Genomic DNA, 21,753 nt, shown 5'->3' on the forward strand with positions numbered 1-21,753 from the left:
AATCATTCATCTCGACATCACTTTACCTTTAGTAACAGCTGGTATTTCATAATTCTCTGCACAGGTTTTATTAGCAAGTCCGTGAGCTGAAGTCTGTGGCCCAGGCGTTGCTTTAGATCCTGAGGGTTGTACAACAAATATTTTTTTTGCTACAAACAACTCTGTTTTGTTGAGTTAGAAACATAGCAGGATATATCGCTATTGATGGCTATCAGAGTAGGCACTGGCAACAGTCAGAGCGGAATCTAATCTTCAGCTAGCAAAAGCTGGAGTCCTTCCTCTTATCCTGTATCAGCTTTGTTCCCAAGGTATTCCCCTCTCCAAGCATCTTCCGTATTTTTTTTTTAACAGATTGTATAGTGAAATGTAATTTTTCAATCACAGGTTGTATATAGTCTATTTTCAACACCGATCTTTGCTCATCCATAATTGTCACTTCATATAATATGCACTGTTAACTGTCTGGGCTAGGCCTAGAAGGATGAGACTCTACTAATGAATTAGTATCTTATACCTAAACTTTAGATTTCTTCCCCTAGACTCTAACACATCTGTAGGAGCCTGTATCAGACTTGAGAAAAGAGTACAGAAATGGCAAGAAATTATAATTTAAAACAGTAAAAATGATATGTGCTGCCTTTTTTGGGGGGAGAATGGGGGTGTTCTTTTTTTTTTTTTTTTTTTTGATTTGGCTTCTTTTTTTGGTGCAGGGTTGATTTTTTTGTTTGTTTGTTTTGGTCAACAGATCTTATAATGCTTATGATTTGTACATGCCCTTCACCTTGCATATATCCTACCTCAGGAACTCACCTCAAAAAACGTATCAATGTATTCTGAGACGATGTGCTCAGACTTTGGTTTGTTTTGGCAGTAAACTATGTACATGTGCAACCTTCTCTCCTAGAAGAAGAAAGATACAGAATGATACATCATCATCAAGAAAAAAAACATGCCAGCTTGAAACGGACTATTATTTTAAGAAGCACAGCTGTTCAAAAGTATGAACTTAAACTGGTCCTTTTGAGGGAAAGTTAAAAGAAAAGTTATCTTTTTCTTTTAGCAAGAGCAATGGATGAAGCCTTTGAAAGATAATATTTTTTACTTAATTTTAATAATCTTATTATTATTCTAATATATTAATGACCTCCTCCTGTTCAGTTAGGGGAGATCTCTCAAGTCTTCTATTTAGTATTAGCTGTCCTATTGGAGTTTGAGTGGGGATGTAAGTGACATAGCCTAGAAATGGCGGTGTTAATATTTTTTCATTCTGATTTTGATTCTGTATTTTGTGCACGTGCTCTTAACACCAAGGCAACAAAGAAAAAGAGAGAGAGCAAAACTTCAGATTAATTCTTGATTACTGACCTTGCTGCTTAAGAAACAGACGTACCATATATGTCTACTACCTACTCCAAAACTTTTCTTATAATTTTGCTAGGATTGGTTTGCCATTAGAGGCTTTGCTGCTCAGAGACTTATGGAATACTGACCAGTGAAGACAAACAGAAAGCAAAAAAAGGAAGTAATAAGACAGAGATTGAAAAGGACACAGAACATAGATTAAGAGCAGAAACTGAATTGTCATGTTCTAGCTGATAGTCAGGGTTTTGCTAGAGGACATTTTAATAGCATCACAGCTTGCCTTTCCATCTGGAGTGGTGAGGGTGCCTTTCAAAGATAACTCAGTTAACACATATACCAGGAGAAAGTAATATATCAATAAGAAACAGGGGGAGAGACTTCCTCCAGGTTCCCCATTTTACCAGTGCCAGAATTGTCCTCTTTCCCCATGCCGTTTTTTTTTTTTGCTTTGTTTTGGTTTTCTGTTTTTTTTTTTTTTTTTTTTTTTTTAAATAATCCCTCAGAAATGAAATGGCTCATTCCTCATCATCAGTCCAGAAATTAGGCCTGGCTTCCAGTGTTACTGTCTGCTCCATTAATGTTTGGTTCTGTGGTCTTTTTCTACCCTGGTGTTGACTTCAAGCAGAGACCGCAGGGAAAATCTGAAACCCATTAAATCTGTTTTAATCCAGTCTGTCTTCAGTCTTTGCATACTTGTGCAAATGATCACATTTAGCAGGCGAGGTTCCCTTCTGCTGTTTTGCATGATTTGCAGTACCTTGAGACCTCATCTCAGATATTAAATTGTATTTCTACATAAAGAGACACCAAAATGACTGATTAGTGGCATGTCCGATGTGTCCTGAATTTTGATATCTAGTTTCTAGGTAACCAGTTCATCGGATTTCCTTCTGAAGTGTTACAATATCCACATGTATCATTCCTTTTAATAAACAGAAGTGGAAAACCAGGGACCTTTATAAAGCTATATAAAAGGTACTGTGTTGAACTAAAATGAAACATAATGAATTTCTGGCACTCTCAGTTTCTTCCCCAAATAAAGAGGGAGGAATCTCAACCACTACTCAGTGGGGAGGGATACAGAAGGATACACAACTAGAATGCACTGAAACAAGAAAGAAGAATGAGCATCTCTCCTATTTTTGTTTCCTATATTCCATGGTACTGCATGTATACTAGGGATTAGATGGCAGGTGTCATATGAAATGACAATTCCCTTCCACAGAACTGGACCTGAATCGAGAAATGGGGCCCTCATTCCTATTTTCACTCCACAGGAAGATACTGGGGACAAAAACTGCATATAAGCTCTTATAAGGTATCTCTCCACCTCTTACAGTGAAGAATATTTTATACCTCTTTAGTAACAGTGTTGTGCCACAGATAAATCCTTAATAATCAAACATGTTGGTCAGTAGCAGCAACAGGGGTTTGCCAACAAAGATGTTTGCACTTACATGCTTAACAAACAGGGATCCCAGCTTTTCTGGATCTTCAAGGCACTTCTCCAACTCTCCTAAAAAGAAGCTGAACACAGACAGAATAAATACTTTTTCTGATAGCACACACTATAGCATCAGGTAATTGCAAGGCAAAGTGGTCTGACTGCAAGGTCCACCTTGTGTCCCCTATCAGCAGCTCTGGATATCAATGTACGTCCAGAATGACAATGTTAACAGTGTAATATTTTAATCTAGGGTTCCAAAAGGACTGAATCCATGTCAAGATGAAAAAATACTGGTGTTCATTAATAAAATTCTTTAATTTTATATATTGATTGAAACTTTTCTCCTTAATAGTCTGAATGCTTGAGGTGCTCATGTTGCCATGATAACCTCTAACAAATTTTTTAGACTATATTCTTAGAGGAAGCGTTTTTGAAAACAAAGTCTCAAAGAACATATTCACTTCTGTACATAATACTATCCATACTATAGATTCTCAGTTGAAGCACTTGCTGCATATAAGCATCCTTGTTTAAAACAAATATTCATACTGACATTTGTAAGCTGAATCTACAGTGTCTACAATTCAAAGCACCTTGTATCTCAACATTTGAGGAAAAAAAAAAATTCTTAAAGTCAGTCTAGCATTTTTAGGTAGAATTGTTCAGCAGATGGTTTTCAAGTTAATACGTACTCTCTGTGCCAGTCATAAATCTGGTGAATGTTTCCAAATACAATCTTGTCTTTGCCTTTCATGTCATCGGGTACGCCATCTTCTTTCATAAGAGCCATGTAGCCCTGCGACAGTCCAAGGACATGCACTGTGACCATTTTAACTTAAAAAAAGTGAGTTATCTTTTAATCCCCTTTTTCCGAGAAGCTTTCCAAATTGCCCATGACAACAGCTTGCTTGGGGCACAAGGGCACAGACACCAAGTATCACAAATTGGCTTGAAGTTGCCTACACGACACTGCCCAGTGCTAGAAGGATGAATTCACTCTGGCTAATTCAGCCTGCATGAACAGACTCAAAGAACAGAGGCAACTTGCACAGCCCTTCTCCTTATTGTCTGAAGCAGCTGCAATGCTCTGCCTGGTAGGGCTGTTACCAAGCACACGTCAAATCCACGGAACTGGCTTCTGCACTCCTTTGCTCAGTGTTTCTTACTTCAGGCACCCTCACTAACACTACACCAAAGCGTGCTGAGGAAGAAAGCAGCTGCACTGCACATGGGAACAGCACTGCATGGACTGTTGCTTGCGGTACGAGCAAACCGAACACCCAAAAAACCCGAACATCAGTTCTAATAGCAAGCGTTCCAGTTGCCATAAAGTTTCTCTTACATTTTCCCATAGTCCCGTCTTCTCTTTTTTGGTGTATGTACACGTGTGTGTCTCTGCAATTCTATCACACAGTTAGAGCTGGGAGTGTTTTTAAATTTTGTAATACTCATGTAACTCTATTCCTTCTATTTTTACCCAATACCTCTATTCCTAATTAGCCAAGTCTGGTTTTACTTTGTAAAGTTTATGTTTTGATGTCTAGTATTTTCATCAAAAATTATTTAGTTAGTTACAAAAATACATTGTTCATAGCCTTCTAATGCACCCTTTAAAAACTGTAAAAAGACTATCACAATGCTGATCTTTCTTTCCTTCCCTCCCTTTAAACAGAGTTTAAGAACAGAACCTTGTTAGGATGAAATTCACTGTCACGCTCATTTTCTCTACTCTTCCAAATGCATTTTGTCGGTAGCTGAAGACTGAAGGGACATGTGTGATGTTACCTCATTTTACAGAAGGGGAAACTAGGAAGTCTAAGAGAAGCCTAGCAGTAGGAGAGGAAGCAAGTCTTTCAAATCCAGGATAGTTGTGCTATATGCTGAGCTACAGTGCTTTTGTGCTAAATAAAACCACCTAGTGTAAGATACCATTAGGCCAGAGGTAGTGATCTTAAAAAATGACAAAGAACTAGACTCCTCAGAACAACAGTAAAGCGCACACAATAACAGGAAGAAAGAAGGGAGTAAGATTTGATGCAGTATTTCTAAAACATTAAGAGCCCGCAGGAGGGAAAACTCAGAATGCAAACATTCACATTTTCAGTTTCTTCCTGTTTTGTTTTGAAAAAAATTGTGAGGTTCAAGCTACACAGCTGGTCAGAACCACATTTGGAAAAAAAAAAAAAAAAAAAAAAAAAATCAAGAGAATGAAAAACGTCATACCTCAACTACATAGCCCAGATCTCGCACATAATCTCGCTCTGTCTCCACTAATTCCTGTAAGACATAGCTACAATGGAAAGAAAATGGTGAACACATATTCCATTAAAAATGAAACAGATTCTTAAAGAGGATTAATAGCATACAGCCTTTTACACGTTTGCAGTCACATATGTTCGAAAAGCAGAGCTAAGATGGAAGAATTAATGCATATTCTTTCTAAGCAAGATGCTGCTTTGACTTTGTAACCAGAGCAGGATCGCTTCTGTTTATCTGAAGTCAGATGTTTTCTTACATGTGTCATTAAAATTAAACATTTAACTATTGTTTAAAATAAAATGCTATTATGTCTCTGGTCTGGAGACTCTTAAGTATATGAAATGTTATTTCTACCCACAGATTAAAATAATTTTGAAACCAGGCATGTTTTTGTTCTACCATGGTAACAGTTTACTCCTACATAAAGAAATTAAGAGAGCAGTGAAACAGAACAAGGGGAATGCCCAGTTTTTTGAAGCCTAATAGCCCTCTGAACATTTAAAGATCAGCATCTTCCTAAATAACTGACACGTGACAAAAGTCAAACACAGGTATGACTAAAATTAAAAATCAGAGGAAACTGAAACTGCAACTAAATGTTTGAGAAAAAAAAATTTCCTTTGCATAATGTGACTACATGCTGGACACCTAATACAAGCCCTCCCCCTTTCAGACTAACAGATTCTGCTGCCAGTTCAAAATGGACAATTTTTAAACATTTCATTTATCTCTTCAAAACATTGCAAAAAAAAACCAGAATGAAAACACGGTCTTACTGTCGTCTTTTTAAGGAGCTGGATTTCCTTTCTTCCATCTCATCTATGGGTGATGAGGAGGAGAGAAGGGAGTTATCTGAAGGGTTGAAGGATGGACTGCTGCTGTCACCTTGATCCACCAACAAGGAACTTGGACGGTCCTCCAGGGCCTGAGAAAGTGTTCAAGACAAACAGCAACAATGATTTATTTCCCCTTTATTTACAAGACACATTTACAGGCAGCTGCACATGGGAACCTATAGGAGATCAATTATTGGCATATATCTTGTCAAAGGAGGTGTCAGGCTTCCAGGAAACCAGCCAAAAACTTGGCTTTCCAGGACAGATGACCTAACCTTATAGAAGTGCATTTGAGATATGTCAGTCTTCACAGGAAAATAAAGGAGTTCAATTGGTTTGAGCAGCAAGGGCTAAAAATCAGACTACCCTGCTCAGGATGTAAGTAGCTACACAGATGTGTGCTTATTGCCAGGGATCAAATTATATTTGCCATACTTTAGTTCTAGGATATGCAAGTTACTTTCAAGAATAAATAGGACAGCTTTAAAGGCAATTCTTTGGATGTTACATTTTTTAACACAACAGAAGTGGCATTCTTTGTCAGACATTTTGTTTATCATAATAACTAGCCAAAATACTGACTCACTGAAGAAAATAATGAGTTCTACACTGTCAGTGTTGCTTTTGAGCTTCACAACAGTTCAGATCCTAGGGAAGAGTCCCTGTCTTTTCTGCCAGATACAATGCCTCCCTTGCATGGAGTTCACAGGCTTCTGTTTGTATAAAAGATAGAGAAGCCATGGGAGAAAGAATATGAACAAGCTTCTACGAAATATTTATTGGGCTTCTTCAATTCAATCCCATCAGCTTGGATCAAGCTACAGTTATGTATCACATTTTCCTTGCATGTGATACAGACTTTAATGCAAGACACATTTACTTCACCAGGGTGGGGTGCAGCTGTAATCTTTTCTTTCTCTACAAAAAGGAAAAACCCAATAATGATATGACTAGCCCCAAAAACAGGGGAAGCTGACCCTTGGCTGAAATTGTGAAATGAGCACATCTCCATCAGGGACTATATGCATGGATCATTAAGTTATATCCACTGCTAGGCTGCCTAAAAGACACATGGACTATTAAACTTTCCATTTACAAAAGATTGTGTTGAATTTTCCCATAGATTACTTCTTATTTACCCTTCTGGTGCAAAAGAAGTAAAAACCAAAGTTTATATTCTAAGAGGGTGAAGTAATTATTTCATGTAGTAACGTATGTGAAGTGCAAGTCTTTCTGAATGAGAAAATAGAAATTAAAATTTCTCATTCTGAAATTCAAAGCTGCTTAAATTTAGAACAAACCTGGGAAATAGCAGTCTCTGGTAACATGGGGATGCCATACTGCATTTCTCTGTAGTTTTCACAATGGCCCTTCTACTAAGCCCCATAGGGTCTATGTTGCAAAATCTAGACTTAAAAGTTTTGAGGGAATCACGGAATTGCTGAGGGACCTGTTGAGAGCATAAAGCCTAATCTCTCTGCTCAAACAGAGTCAGCTAACGTAGTTTTTCCAGGACTGGGTTTTGAACATGAAGTAGGGCTTTTCTGAAATTATCCATACACCCTATTCTTTGTCAGTGAGCACCTTCAGAAACACAGAAACTTACAAAAACTGATGCAAATTCCTCCTACCTGTTAGCAAATAGTACAAATCAAGAAAGGGGACACACATGAAAATGATCTTTTTACAGTTTTTACTTATTTCTTCATTATAATGTTGCCTAAAGAGCAGCTAGATAGTATACATGTTTCTCTGTGAAGCTTCTCTGCTTTACTGTTGAACCTTGCAAGATTTGCTATAAATTGTTTCAGGGATTCTTCTCAAAAAGGTCTATCAGGCTAAAACCCTGGGTCTTTGCATGCATTTCCTAATAGGTCATTTTCTTTCTACTCATAGGACGTATGTTTCCTGCTGTCTCTTCTTATTATTATTTATTGCTTTTTGCTTCTCTACACGTCCACTTACCTATTCAGTAAGTGCTTTCACAGTAGAGGGTGTGCAAAATGACCCACCTACCAACCCAGGAAGTGACTTTTGAATCAGACAGCAAGTTTTACAAGTCAAACAGAGGTAGCTTTTCTTTGACGCAACTTCTTTAAACCCATGCATCTGCCAGTCAGCCTCACCATTTTACTTTTGACGAGCTCTTCGATCGCACTGACTAGTTCTGCAGCACTGGGTGTCTCGGAGCTGGTTGGCCGCACCAGTAATCGAGAAGATGTCTGTGCAATGACACAAAGGAAGGAATCCCAGAGTTAGTACAGTACTTGCTCAAGGATCAAGAGACTTCCTTCACTTCTCTGTCAGAGCCAACAATAACTGTCAGTGTAATATAATACTAAGATCATCCCTTCCAACTTGGGTGCCTGGAGTTGGAAATTTTAAGTAACTCCCACAGAACTTAAATGCTGGGATAAAAATTCTGTTCCTACATGCCATAGAAGTCAAGGAAATACCCTTCATCTTGCTGATTATGATAACGGCCTGACAAACAGCTGTAATAATTGCCTCAGCTGATCCAATGGAAAACAAAACAGTTTTGTTAACGTATTTTATTGCTGATTAAACAAAGCAGCAACTGCAGAACAGTAAAAGGAACCAAGATGACTTGAAATAAAGGAGGAAGCATCATTAAGCTAAGAAAAAGAATACACCAATAACGCAGGGGCATTTACTTTTCTAAAGGAGCTGGGGTGTATTGCCCAGATTCAGAGGGGAAATTGAGCTCACCATTCCTTGTGCCATCCATTTTCCCCAATGGTATGTGTAGAGCAAAGAAGATCTCTGGCCTCATAAGCTATAAAATGCCAGTTTATAGATACAACTGAAGGTAAAAGGTGTTCACAGTAAAGGACTCTGGGAGAGGGCCATTAAATTCAGCCGTAGTAATTTGCAAACAGAGTTATTTGCAAATTACATTTATCATTAAATAACTGGAAAGTGGAAACAGGGTGTAATATGAACCTTACTTCATATTACGAGCAGCACAGTGAACATCATGTAGCACAGGGTAAGCTGTCCTGCAATTGTTTCCAACAAGCTGGACAAAGAAATGGCACGTATAATGACTTAACACAAGAGGTTCTGCTCAAATCAAGCATGAGTGTAACAAGGCTCCCCACAAGTCAATACAAAAAAAAAAGAATATACAGATTTTAGGTAGTTTGCCTTGCATTTGCCTTATTCGGAAAGGAAAACTGGGGTTGGGTAAGCCAAAGGAAATACAGACAACTTTAAATGGAAAGATATGGGAACTGAGCCAAAGCAGAGACAGAACGCAAGTCAACATAATGCTGCATCAGAGTTTACAAAAAGAGAAAACAAAAAGCAAAAATAATTAGTTTCATATTAACATCACTGGTCTTGAAACTTTAATACTGCTTATCCAAAAAATTAAATGCAAACAACTTGTAAACTGCCATCAAATGCAAACCCATGATTCTACCGAAGGGAAGAATGCATACTGTGCAGATGAGCTCTTAGGGGAGAAAATGGTTGTGTTATTTAGTGATATCAGACCGATCAGCACGGCCTAGCACATGGTGTTTGCATGCACCGAGCAATCCCACAGCCTGCGCATCTTTTAGGCAACTGTACGCTCCCGACACCTGACTGTCGCCCAGGTTTTTCAAAGCTGTGCTTGTCTGTGGGTTTTCACTTTGGCTGTGGAGCTCAGCTTTGCCTTACAAAACACTGGCAGCGTCGGAATCGGACTCTGGTCAAGGTCCCTTCTCTCTGTTATTCCTCTGTGGGAGTATACGGGGTGTGCCTGTTGGTAAAGCCTTCAGAACTGGTTGGTGTCCAGTTTATGTGGTTATATCACACATTGCCTGAAAAAGAAGCTGCACAGATGAAGTCTGCCTGCTGACCTTCCTGCTGATGCACTCTGGGAGCAGAATACATCCCTTGCCCAGGCGGCAAGGAGAGGTGGAAGGAGTAACTGAACACAAGGAGGGGTAGAGATGCTGCTGGAGCCCACAGCGGGCTGGGTAGGGAGGGAGAAACCCAGCGAGCAGGGAGCTCCCAGCACGGAGTGTAGACCAGGAGCCCCAGAGAGGACGAAATGCTTGCAGCGAGGCACAGATGATAGCCAAGCCTCAGAGGTCACAGAAAGGAGAAGGCATTCCTTGGGATCCAGAGGAGCTGAGCAACCCAAGAAACCACAGAGCGTGGCAGGAATGTGAAGGAGGACTCCACCCAGCAGGCAGACAACCGGGAATTTGTTTGCGAGTCTTTTATTAAAATCAGTAACTCCATCAATAGAGCCAACTGACTTCTGCCGGGTAAAACTTTGCTCTGGCTTCTCACTTCTGCATTCCAATAAAGCATTTGCTTTAGGTACTGGAAACTGGTGGTGTGTCTTGGTTGTGTGGACTTCAGAGGGGCACACGCAACCTTCCACGCTGCCATGTGAGGGGACTTTTTTTGCTTCCCACCGTGCAGGAGGACAGCTACTGCACAAAAACAACGCACCACAGAAGAACCACTATTTACGTGTTTGGAAGAATTACGGTATAATATTAACGTTACCAAATTTGAACTACTCAGAAGTCTTCTCTAGAACGCAGTTTAAGCTACTTTAAAAAAGAGTCCCAACATGTTTTTCCTGCAGTGGGTGCATGTTAACCTGTTAAGAAGTGAAAGTAGAATTCGGTGGGGATTGAAAGCTAATCAAAGCCTCTGATTCTACTGTGGTAAAGGTCTGACTTTGCACCAGAAATACAAAAGTGAGCGGACACTCATTAACTTACAAGCATATCCCTTCACATAACTGTTCTTGCTGTGTAAAGAGAACTATATAAGCAAAATCCGTTTTTCTATGGAGACCTTTTTGTAAGATTTTCATATCATTTTTTCTTTATATCACTGAAGGGACACGAAAATACGGCAGCTTATCAGCAGGAATTTTAACATATTTTCACCAACATTATTTTTATTCTATTTCTAAACCTCAAACTGTGTTTATTATTCTCTAGCAATAGAATATTCTCTCAGGTCTAAAGGCTGGCCTATTTTTTCTTGTTTTGTTTCAGGAATATATCCCAACATATTAACTCCCCAATTCATATATTACACTTTTTCAATTTAGAACGCATGTAGGCATTAAATACACACAGAGCATAGGAGCCAGCCATTTTGATCCTATTAATGATAGCTTCAGAGATGAGTGAGATTCCCACTGAAAGGCAGTATTTTTAAAAGGAAGAAAAAAACGGGAAATAAGTAAGATCAGCCAAAGTTATCAGTAACATCCACATCACTGAGAACAGTGAGTAACCAGCCACAAAATTCACTAACAAGATTTATTGCTATAGATTGCAAAGGTTAAAAATGCTAAGCAGCAAAATGGGAAGAAAACAGTCATGTGCCTATTTGTTGCACATGTCTAGAACGTTTCCATTCTAAAAACCTCCATTTGCAGACTTAATACTTGGCCCCTAAACGCTTGATCCAGGTTGAAAATTGAAATAAACCCTCAAAATGTATGAACATTTAAGAAAAACAGATTATATGCAAGTAATATCTCCTTCATGCAATTACTACTGCATTCCAGAATTTCATTACTGATGCAAAAATTTTTACCCTCAATTTTAACGTGCCTTTGCAAAAAACAGCTGGATTATTACCCTTATTTGGATATTGACTTCTTACTACACCTGTTTTTTAGGCACCCCCCCAAAAAAAAAAAAGAGGAAAAAAACCAAGAAGGAAAAAAAACACCTTAGAGTTGATGTAAACAGCTCCTTCTGCTAAGGCATGTACATAGACTTTTTTTTTTTTTTTTTTTCTTTTCCCCTGAACTGAGGTTATCCAAAATAGCAGGGCTTGGTGAACAGCCTGTAATCTAAAAAGTTTATATACAATGCTTAATTCCTCCAGATAAACTCTGTTTGCGCATAGTATTTTAACCTCAGTACCCAAAGGTATGATTATAAAACAATTACATTCTAAACACTAACGATGGCATCAGTCAAACATGCAAATAGACCTGCGAACACACAAGGCGGTCCATTTTCACATCTGGAGCGCTAGTAGAGAAATTTCTGCACTGCTGCTTTTAAAACAGAGATGCATTTAATTCGCATTCTTTCCACAGGAAACCTTTTTAACGTTGTCTGAAGTGGAACAGCGATTACTTCTGCCTACCATCAAGCTGTATTACGTAGGTTACAGAGGCTTTTGGAAAGGGAAGGCAGATTTGCACCAGTCATCTGAGATAACAGGAGGTTATCTCAGCACGTGAAGCCTCCCCCACCTCCCTCCCCGTACCTTGTCATCCTGCGAGTCGGGCTGGAGGAGGCTGTGCTGCTGGATTGCCATGGGGGGGGGAAGCGGTACAGCATCCGCTCCCTCTTCGCCTTCCTCCTCTCCGCAGCTCTGCATGCCTGAAGAGGATGACTTGGAGAGAGTGCCACTGCTCAGCCCCTCGTTCCGACCTCTCTGTAAATGCAATCAAGACATTCAAGCACCGCTCTCTCCTCGGTAGCATTGAGCTTGTTATCACAAGCTTGTCTTAAGCAAGTCTGTCCTGTAGATTCACCTCTCGCAAGCAATCAAGATGATCCTACAAATCCAGTGCAAATCCTCAACAGAGGGGGGGAAAAAAAGCAGATGCCAAAGATAGTTTTCAGTGTTTGGTAAAAGCAGATGGATTGAGATACTGAGAACAAGACATTCAGCTTGAAATTTCCTACAGGAAAGTGTTAACAAAGCCATGCCTGCTTTCCAAGTTCAGTTCTGTAAAGAGCCACATTCCTCTAACTTAGAAACTCAAGAACTTTGCATCTCAAGTACCAATCCTTACAGCAAGACTTCTAAAGGATATAAACCCCACCTATTACAACAGAAAGTATTTAATCAATTACCCTTTCTGTCCTCTCCCCCCTTAAAGTAGTGAAAGCAGACTGCTTGTATAACTTTTACAGTCGTGTTGGAAGACAGTCCTTCCAATTATACAAGGAAGGAACTATGATTCCAATTAGCCAAAGTTTAATGTAACTGGTCTCGCAGGCTAATTTAACTATCTTTAAAGGAAGACAGCATAGGTAGTTATTGTTTTTTGCTGACTTTAAGGCACTGGCCTTTGGTTTTCCCTCACTCACAGAACTGCAGAATAACAGATACTTCCAAAACAATGATGCAACTGCATCACAGAGGGTCTCTTTCTACAGCCTGACATTCAAGGACAGAGGCCAATATTCCTTCCCAAACCAACCTTCCAACCCACCACGATGCCAAGTCTCTAGTCCTTTCTTTCCCTACATTCATACTGTATAACTTCACCGATGTTCCAAGCTTGCAGTAAAGTGTATGTCGGCAGCAAGAAACAAAATGTACTGAATAACTGGGCACCTGAGACCACTTTTCTGTATGATAACTGCCAAAACCACCACTCAGATTCAAGCCTGGTTAAAAGGGAGTAACTTTATAGCATGTAAATGGCTGTGCCCTTGGAATCAGTACGATGCCATTCATTTCAGCCTGAACCATAGGTTTGTAACAGAAGAGAATCTGTCATCTAACCAGAGGCAGGCTTTGCTCATACAGGACTTCCAGGCTTCAAAGGATGGGCACATGTTTGTGGGAGGAAGGTGAGCCTCCAGTAGATGCCCTTGGGGGCAAAATCTGGGATAGTTCAGAGTTTCCCTCCCTCCAGTGAAAACTGCCATGTATATTATTTGACTGACGGTAACTACCTTGTGATTTGAAGGGCCAGTAATTTTTCAGTGTTCTAATGCTTGCTCAAGGTATAAATACAGCTTTAAGCAGTTAAGCAGCTCTCCCTAGATTTCCTCTGATCCATCAACAAGAAGAGGAAAGAAAATACAAAATGACCGGATTATTACCAGAACACGAAGCACCTTGACTCACAAAGCTGCTTTCCCCGAGTGGGATAGGAGAGCAAAAGTCAAGGAACAACTTTTTACTCTCCCCTTTCTCTTTTTTCAGCTTGAGATCCCTCTCCACAGACCTTTACTAACAGTCTCAGTGCAGAAGGGCACAAACTGTGCCTGGCACAGTACTTAGGCAGAGTACAGCCGGCATCAGGAACGAGCACATGGCACACGCCACTTCGCTCAGCCGCCGGACACTCAGCTTTCACAGGCCAACTTTTAGCTCTTCAAAAAACATAGAAACACGCCTCAGAAATCCGCGCTGAGCTGCTCACCTCTTCAACGGTTTCGTCCTGCGGGGTCGCTGCGCTATCATCAGAGTCCTTCTGAGAGCCTGCATCGGCACTTTTACGAACCTCTCTACTCTTCTTATGCTTGTGGGCCAGTTTCTTGACGTGCCCGTCTGCTTTTCCACTGCTAAGGCGCCTCACGGGACTGGTGAGCCACTTTCTCAAAGTGTTGCCAGGGCGCTTGGGGCCTGGGGAGCTCTGTGCACCGATCATGTGGGGCTGAAGAGATGTTACCGAAGCAGGAGGACTGGCGTCGTTACTGGAGACCGAAAGGGAGTCTGGAAGAAGAACAAGGGGAACATCTTAAAGCTGAAAAACTGGGAAGTGAGAAACAAGGCCAACGATATACGTAATAATGGGTGTCAGATTGGATTTACGGACTAATCAACCAGATTATTTTGAAGTAACCTGGCCTTTAACATCACAACTACCAGTGTCCACGCTGCACGCGGCCACCCACACATAAGCACCACTTGCGTGCTGACGACAGTCAAGCTTCATTAAGTTGCTCTTGCCCCAATTATAATTCATACTCACCACTGCTGGTACTTATTTGGTAGTGGATCATGTTTTCCTGATGTCATCTAACTTTATGGAAGGACATGCTTGTTTTATCTTTTAATGTATACTGCTTTGAGCACAGACATGAAGAGTAAAAATGATTGCTATTTTTCAAACACCAAATTTTATTGCAAATGCTTCAGTCACTTTCATTATTTATTTCCCCTAACCTTGGGAAAGGGGGAAGAAGAATCCAGAAAGCAGTTGAATGTCTGTCTTTTGCTTAAATCTTCTCAGAGTTCTGGCTGTTGTTTTGTTTGTTTTTTAAAAAGGCACAGAACATCAATGTTTAAAAGACCATTTGCTCAAACCTCAGGATCAGCAGTATTTCTCAGCATGACAATGCCTGAAGTTCTTTAGCCAAACAAAGGATACACTTTTCTCAAGCCAGTTATATGTGCCTGAGGTCAATACTATTTTCCCACCGAGGCTCCTGTCACTTGAACTGCACTGTACGCTCATGATAAACACCTACTGTTAGCTATTGTGAGGCTACATTTCTTTTTTCCCCATGCAGCACAAGGCTTTTTCCCCTAGCAAGTCTCTTTTCCTAAAAACATACTTTTTTTTTTTGGACACATTCTTGTAACACCACTCCTATGACTATTATCTACCTCTATGGTATTAACAAGACTCTCCTAAGTTGTCAAATTTTCTTTTTTTTCCCCCCCCTTGTGTGCACTTTTGTAGAAAGATAGTTTATATAAGGATGACATAAATAATGTTTTGCTGAATGTTTCTACTGCTGGGAATTAAATGCAGGGCTTGTGTTCCTCCTTGAAGCTTGACACAGATGTTCAGGTCACCTCTTCTGGCAGCTTTTCTGTAAGAGGCACATTGCCAGTCTGACCAGAAGTAGTTTGAATTTCGTAGAATAAAATGGTCACACTGATGTAGCAATACACTTTATTGTAAACACCCAAATGCCTTGGATCTGTACACAAGTATGTGAGCATGCTCTGTTTCCATAGAGTATTAAGTGCAAATTATGGCTATGAACTAAGATGGGGAAAGAGACATAAAATGTGAATATAATAAGTTAGGACTTCTTATTTTTCCTTCACTGTTCAAGCTGTTTCAAAAAGGGCATCCCTTCCTTGGAATCAAAAATTGTGATCTATCAGGCTGTTTGTCAGGATTTTACCTCTATTCTAATAAACCCAAACGGCATGTAACCATTAAGATACATCAGCTCTGATGTCAGGAAGCTCTGTAGCCTATACTGGATGAACACTTACATAATAATTGCTATTAATCATCACTTCCATCATGTTTATGTAAAGCAGATGATGAAATAAACGTTATAAAGCATACTTTCAATCAAGCAAGTTATTTGCTAACACTTTAAAGCAAGTCAACCAGAATCAGGATTCTTCTACAGAATGATCTTCTAGCCACAGCTGTAGATGTGCTGCACACGGGAGAGTTCCTATGCCATTAATCTGGTTTCAGCTCTTAAGTAATGGGTACTACCAGAAAGCAGATGCAGCGTTACACTAGCTGGCTTTGTCTTTAAATCTTGGGATAGCAGTGCTACAGAATTACCACATTATTTTCTTGTTGAAGCAGGAAACATAAGGAAGAAATTAATTATCTGTAACAATGGTTTTCAACTTGCAATCTGATTATCCCTCAAGGCCCCTGGATTACTGCTTAAGGGTCCTCAGCACATATACATAAGAAAAAGCAAGCCTACTAGCCATCAGCATCCACATCTTGACAGATTTTTACTTTATTAAAAAAAAAAAGTGGTCTGCTTATTAAAAAAATTCCAAACAAAATTCGCAACCGTCTGCAAGCTCTCCACAGGAATCCAAGCAATCTCCTATTAAACCTCTGTAAGAAGTTAGATTGCTCTTTCACCAAACTCAACTTTACCTTTCATGCATCTTTTAATTTTTATCAGATGCCCTTTTTCAGAAATCACAGCAAACATCAGCTGATGGGTATTTCAATAAATTACCTTCTGCCACTCTGCTAGTGGAGCACAGAAAAGCAGAAAACAGTGCTGGTATTCTTTTAAATAAGTTTTTTTTTAAAAGTTTTTTTTTTTTTTAAGACTCCCAAAGCTTGAAGATGTTATAATCACTCAGCCAAACTTTTCTTTCATTTGTATATATTTTTTCTCCCAATAATGGTTCATACAAGTTCCTTCCCTACAAATAAAACAGAGCACATTCACTTGTTTATAAAAAAAAAAAAAAAAAAAAGCAACTAAGCCTTTTCAGAAGTTCACCATGTACTGTTTTGTATTTTTGTATCTGCTACCTTTCTTTCCTTTACAATGACTCCTTTCTAAGAAAAAGGCAGTGTGGTGGTGCAGTAACTGATTGCATAAGATTTACTTTTATATAAACACGCCTATCCCTAAGCACGTAACATGCCTGCAGTTAATAAACACATTTTTCTTTTTATAAAACCCGTGCTCACCACCTCAAATTCTCACCCATTCTTTTGACAATCAACACATATCAACCACTGAATTTCTTGTAAAACCAAGCAGCACAATGCAGAGCCTCTGAAACTGTGGGAGATGAGTATTTTTGTCTGACTGCACTTTTGTTGTACCACTCCTACTCTTAAGTCAGCCAAGAGCTTGTGGGCAGGAGGAGGGAAGAGAACAGGAAGAAATACATAGACTCTGCTCAAGTGGAGAGGATCTAAGAGTCAAAACAACGTTAGCCAGACATGTTTTGCAGCACATACTTTAGCCATATCCTCCCACACAGCATTAGTTTTCATTTGGCATGCAGCAAGTAACTGCTTCTCATCTTCGGCATTAGTTTAACATGAAGTACTTATTGAAGCATTATTAGGGCTTGGGGGAATCTAAAAAGTGGGCTAAGTGTAAGTTGGACACTAGAATGATAGCACTGTTCCAACTTTGCTCTTTAAAAGAATGGAAGCACTGGATGAGAAGGAAAAGCTTAAAATGAATAAAAATACTGCATTGCCATAAAATCATCAGCTTAAATATAAAATTTTATTTAAAAAGGGGTTAAAAAAAATAAAAATAAAAGAGGTTTAACATCACCAGTGTTAACCTGAACGGAACACCAAGCCTCTTCAGAGATCAGACCTGATGTTTTGCCCCTCCTTAAATTTGGAGAAAACATCACTACAGCCTCATCGGTCAATGTTAATTCTACAAATACTCCATGCCAGGATTTTCCCAGTGAGACCCTTTGCCGTCCATTTTCCCATCGCATCCCAGCTGACAGGAGTCCAGATTCTCCAATTCCTACTCCCATCCGCTCCCTCAGGAGACCAGTTACAATACTAGAGCAGTCATGAAAAAAAACCGAGGTACTCAAGTTCATATATTTATGTAGAGGCATTGCCAGATCCAAGCATTAGGGAGTATCAATATCCGATACAAGCACTTCAAGAGCACAGAAAGACCTTTCACCTTCACTTTGAGAACAGCCACATGGATGTGTTCGGTTTCCCCCCGCTCCAGCACTATATACTACTTCTATCTGTATAATTAGGGATACAGACTTGGTTTGATTGATTACCATGCTTGGAATTGTTTATACTAAATGGGCTTTGTTTCCTTTATGACTACATAGCAAATTGTTTTTCTAGGGTTGCTCAAGAATATTTTATCACTAAAACATGCTAAGAGGAGAAAGGAGTATTCAAAATGAAACCAAGAACAACATCTACTTTTAAAACCAAAACAGATGGAATAAGTTTGGGGTATGCTAACCCCAACTGTGTTTCAAGTACAGTAAACTTTCTAGTGAGTGTCAGATTCCCTTTTAGAAAAAAGATAAATGCAACAGATGGCCATCTTGGAGAGGAAAAAAAAAAAAAACACCCACACATATAACGATCGCACACAGCAGCATCAACCCAATAAGAAACCATCGAATTTAATAAAATCACTATTTGCTCAAGTAGAGACAGCTTTGTAATGCAAGAAAATATTTTAAAAAACCTGATGGATGGGCCTTGTTTTATAATTCATAGCCACAATAAAAAAATGAAGGCATTTAACTACCACTTTTCTGAAAGTGAAAACCACATATGTTGCTCCGGTGGTGAGGTCAGAGAGTTCACTAAGAGTCCATAAATATATTTTTGAAGCTAAAGAAAAAGGGCGGGCAGCATGGGTTCTGACCCCCTCAAACCAGTAGATAAAGTTACCTCCAATGAACAGGCAATTTTTTGAAACTAGAAGGGAAATGGGAATTCTCATTCTAGTCCCAGCTTTCTTAACACTAGAAACATGCACATCTGTGATTAATAAACTGTTTTTCCCCTAAAAAATAAATCAGCCATGTTAAGCTAGTTGATGACTTGAAAGACTCTGCTTCATATTAACTATTTCCATATTGCCATTTTTAGAGTTTTAGTATTTACAAGGAGTACAAGGGGCTACAAAAACCTGACTCCTTTACCTAGGGAATCAAAATGACTCTGGTGCCTGCTCTGCACCTCCAAACTCAAAATTCTCCAAAACCAAAAATAAGAACATTTCACTGTCTGGAGTATGAAACAGGGATGGGGCAATAAGTAAAAAACGGAGCAAAGCAAACCTATTAAACCCCTCTGGCGTGTCACACCACCGCTGCAGACCTGCCACCCACCACGCACTTTAAGGACCAAAAAGCTCAGAAAACCTATCACACCGAGCAATTAACCAGCTGATCAGTAAGATCTGCCCATTCCAAATATTTGGGGATGAGACCTGCCTGTTGGTTCAAAACAGGGAGAGCATGATCTACGCTGATGCACTTGCAAGTTTAATAAGCAAACTGCAAACAGCTAGAGTTCAGGGATCTGCCAAGCCTGCATCTACCTACAAACACACATCCCAATCCGAGCCAAGTCAACGTACCATCAGAGGAAGCAAAAATAGTTCACAAGCATTTAATGACAAAAGCCCGTAAAACCCCGCCCGCGTACACAGTCATCATTTGTTATTAGATGGGATGGGGAAAGCTTGAAAGCGCGAGGTTTATTTTATTTGTGAACACACACATGCACAGTTTCTGCCTGGGAACTGCTTTTGAAGCAGGAAGCTATCAATCTGCCACGTACAAGGCCATTCAGATACTTTTGTATGTGTCAAGAATTTTATTTCTCTCCTGCTGGGTATCCTCTTTAGACTACCCTCACTTTGTAATTTTTTGTAAGCAAATACTGGAATATACATCAAAAGGCATTAGACGTGTTTCAACTTTAAGAAGCCACCATAAAAAGCAGTAACTGTTTAAAGACAATGCAGCTTGAGCGTTATCAGGCTTGCAATTAGGGAATTTCCACCATGCCTCCTGGGAAGGACAAGTTTCACTTATGATAGAGAGATCATGCAGTGAATTTCATGAAACTAGTTGCTTTAAAAAAAAAAGTCACAATATTCATAGCTAGTGCTCAATACATAAAAGAAAATCCTTCAATCACATTTGTGTTTGGAGTGGAATAAACACACTCACTGTTCATCTCCGGTCAGCAAACCTTTTCTGCCTTTTATTTGAAGTTACGTGCTATTCTGAAATACAAATTGTAATATTTTCAGTGTGTGAACAGACATCCACACTAGTTTTTTACTTTTTTTTTTTTTCCTTAAAAAAAAAAAAAAAGAATAAAAAAAGAAGGCATGACATTATGCCAGAACAAACTTTCCCAGGTTAACAGAAGTAGTTCTGTTTGTGCTCCCTGGAATTCAGACCACATGGACACAAAACCCCAAATCTAAATCTTGTATATTCCTACAAGCACAAGGCAGCACTATGGAAGGGGAGAGTGGACTCTGTGGAGCATTTCGTTCTTTGCAGTAAACTGTTATTCTCTCCTATTTCTGGAGAGAAATATATTTTGTGTCACAAGTAGGAAGTATTAAAAATTGCTCACACTGCTGAAGTTTAGTTTCACAGTTTGTGAAAACCACAAGCTTTTAATAGACTAAATCTCAGCTTCTCTGTACTCAGCTAGTATTTTAACAGGCAATGTCTTGATCTCAACTCCACTCTTTTGACCACGGGTTTGCTCAGATTTAAAGACAGCTACATCCACATGTCTGGCAGAACACGTCAAGGACAGATTTATGCCATTAGCACTGTTTCTCAATCAAGTTCTCACTCTGTGTCACTTCACTGAGCCACCCTCTCTTACCTCTCTACAGATCACAGCCAGTGCCCTGATCAGTTTAACATGATTATCTCCCCCTGGAACGGGGGGGATGTATTTCTGCTAACCACAAACTGCACAGGGGCTTGCATGCTTTTACGTAAGAGCTACTGAACAGAAGCCCATGTTCTAATTTTCAGGCAAATTTTTCTCCTTTTCATGCACAATCTCCAGTGAGTTTCTCTGGGCCAGCTGGGGCCATTGTTTAGTTACTTATCTCTTGCACTTCACCTATGCCTTCTTATACATATCATTATTTCATATCACCATGAAGGAGCATATAACATTACTTGCTCTGCAGACCTACAATAAGCATGATTTTCACTGACATTTAAATTGCATACTAACAGTTAACTCTCTCATAAGGGCTGACAGATACCAAGAATACTAAGGTGACACTCTTATTAAATAGCTGTGAAAGTTTTTCAGTGCAAACAGAGAAAGAAAATAAGATAAATACTGATTTTCTATATTAGAAAACCAGTTTTCCTGCAGCACCAATGTAGTTTCCCTGTGAATACGGTAGCTTTTAAGATCAGTTTCTCGCTGACATGTTTCACAAAGTCTTGACTACATCACCCATTTCCAAAGCGTGGGTGTTTTGGAGCTTCACTACAGAGTTATGTATATTTAAAAAAAGTCTTTACACGCTATTTTTGCCATATTTTGCCCCCCAGTTGACAAAACCAAGCAGCTAGCTGGTGGGGGGGGGGAAGCGAAGAAGTCTGAGCCAAAGAAGGAAAAGAGAGAAGGCAGAAGCTCCGGGCCTGGCCCTGGTAGGCAGTGCTGGCGCTTAACATTAGACAGAGAGTTTTGCTGACTGTTGACAAGCCGCTTGTCTCGTGCACGCTGCGCCCAACCTACTTTTGCAGAGCCACGCCGGGCGATGTCAGCAGCAAAGATGCAGCTCTGCTCTTGGTGGACAGCTGTGTGTCACATACCACAAACGGGAACCAACTCGGACA

At 39.7% G+C, this 21,753-nt stretch overlaps 1 protein-coding gene across 3 annotated transcripts in view; it reads right to left on the reverse strand.

Moving 5' to 3' along the window:
* TRIO (trio Rho guanine nucleotide exchange factor) overlaps positions 1-21,753 on the reverse strand; it is a 251,839-nt gene that overhangs the window by 20,838 nt on the left and 209,248 nt on the right. For 2 of the 3 annotated variants that reach the window (XM_042806835.1, XM_042806836.1), the window contains exons 35-43: positions 14,075-14,367; positions 12,175-12,345; positions 8,031-8,126; positions 5,845-5,993; positions 5,033-5,099; positions 3,502-3,605; positions 2,820-2,889; positions 811-900; positions 27-119 (exon numbers count right to left, since the gene is read on the reverse strand). In XM_042806835.1, coding sequence (XP_042662769.1) covers positions 27-119; positions 811-900; positions 2,820-2,889; positions 3,502-3,605; positions 5,033-5,099; positions 5,845-5,993; positions 8,031-8,126; positions 12,175-12,345; positions 14,075-14,367 — 1,133 coding nt within the window. Of the gene's footprint in view, positions 1-26; positions 120-810; positions 901-2,819; positions 2,890-3,501; positions 3,606-5,032; positions 5,100-5,844; positions 5,994-8,030; positions 8,127-8,817; positions 9,198-12,174; positions 12,346-14,074; positions 14,368-21,753 lie in introns of those variants that run through there. The other variant, XM_042806838.1, reaches the window with a different exon arrangement.

The sequence above is a fragment of the Tyto alba genome, unplaced genomic scaffold (genome assembly GCF_018691265.1).
Source record: "Tyto alba isolate M040663 unplaced genomic scaffold, T.alba_DEE_v4.0 Super-Scaffold_48, whole genome shotgun sequence".
Lineage (NCBI taxonomy): Eukaryota > Metazoa > Chordata > Aves > Strigiformes > Tytonidae > Tyto > Tyto alba.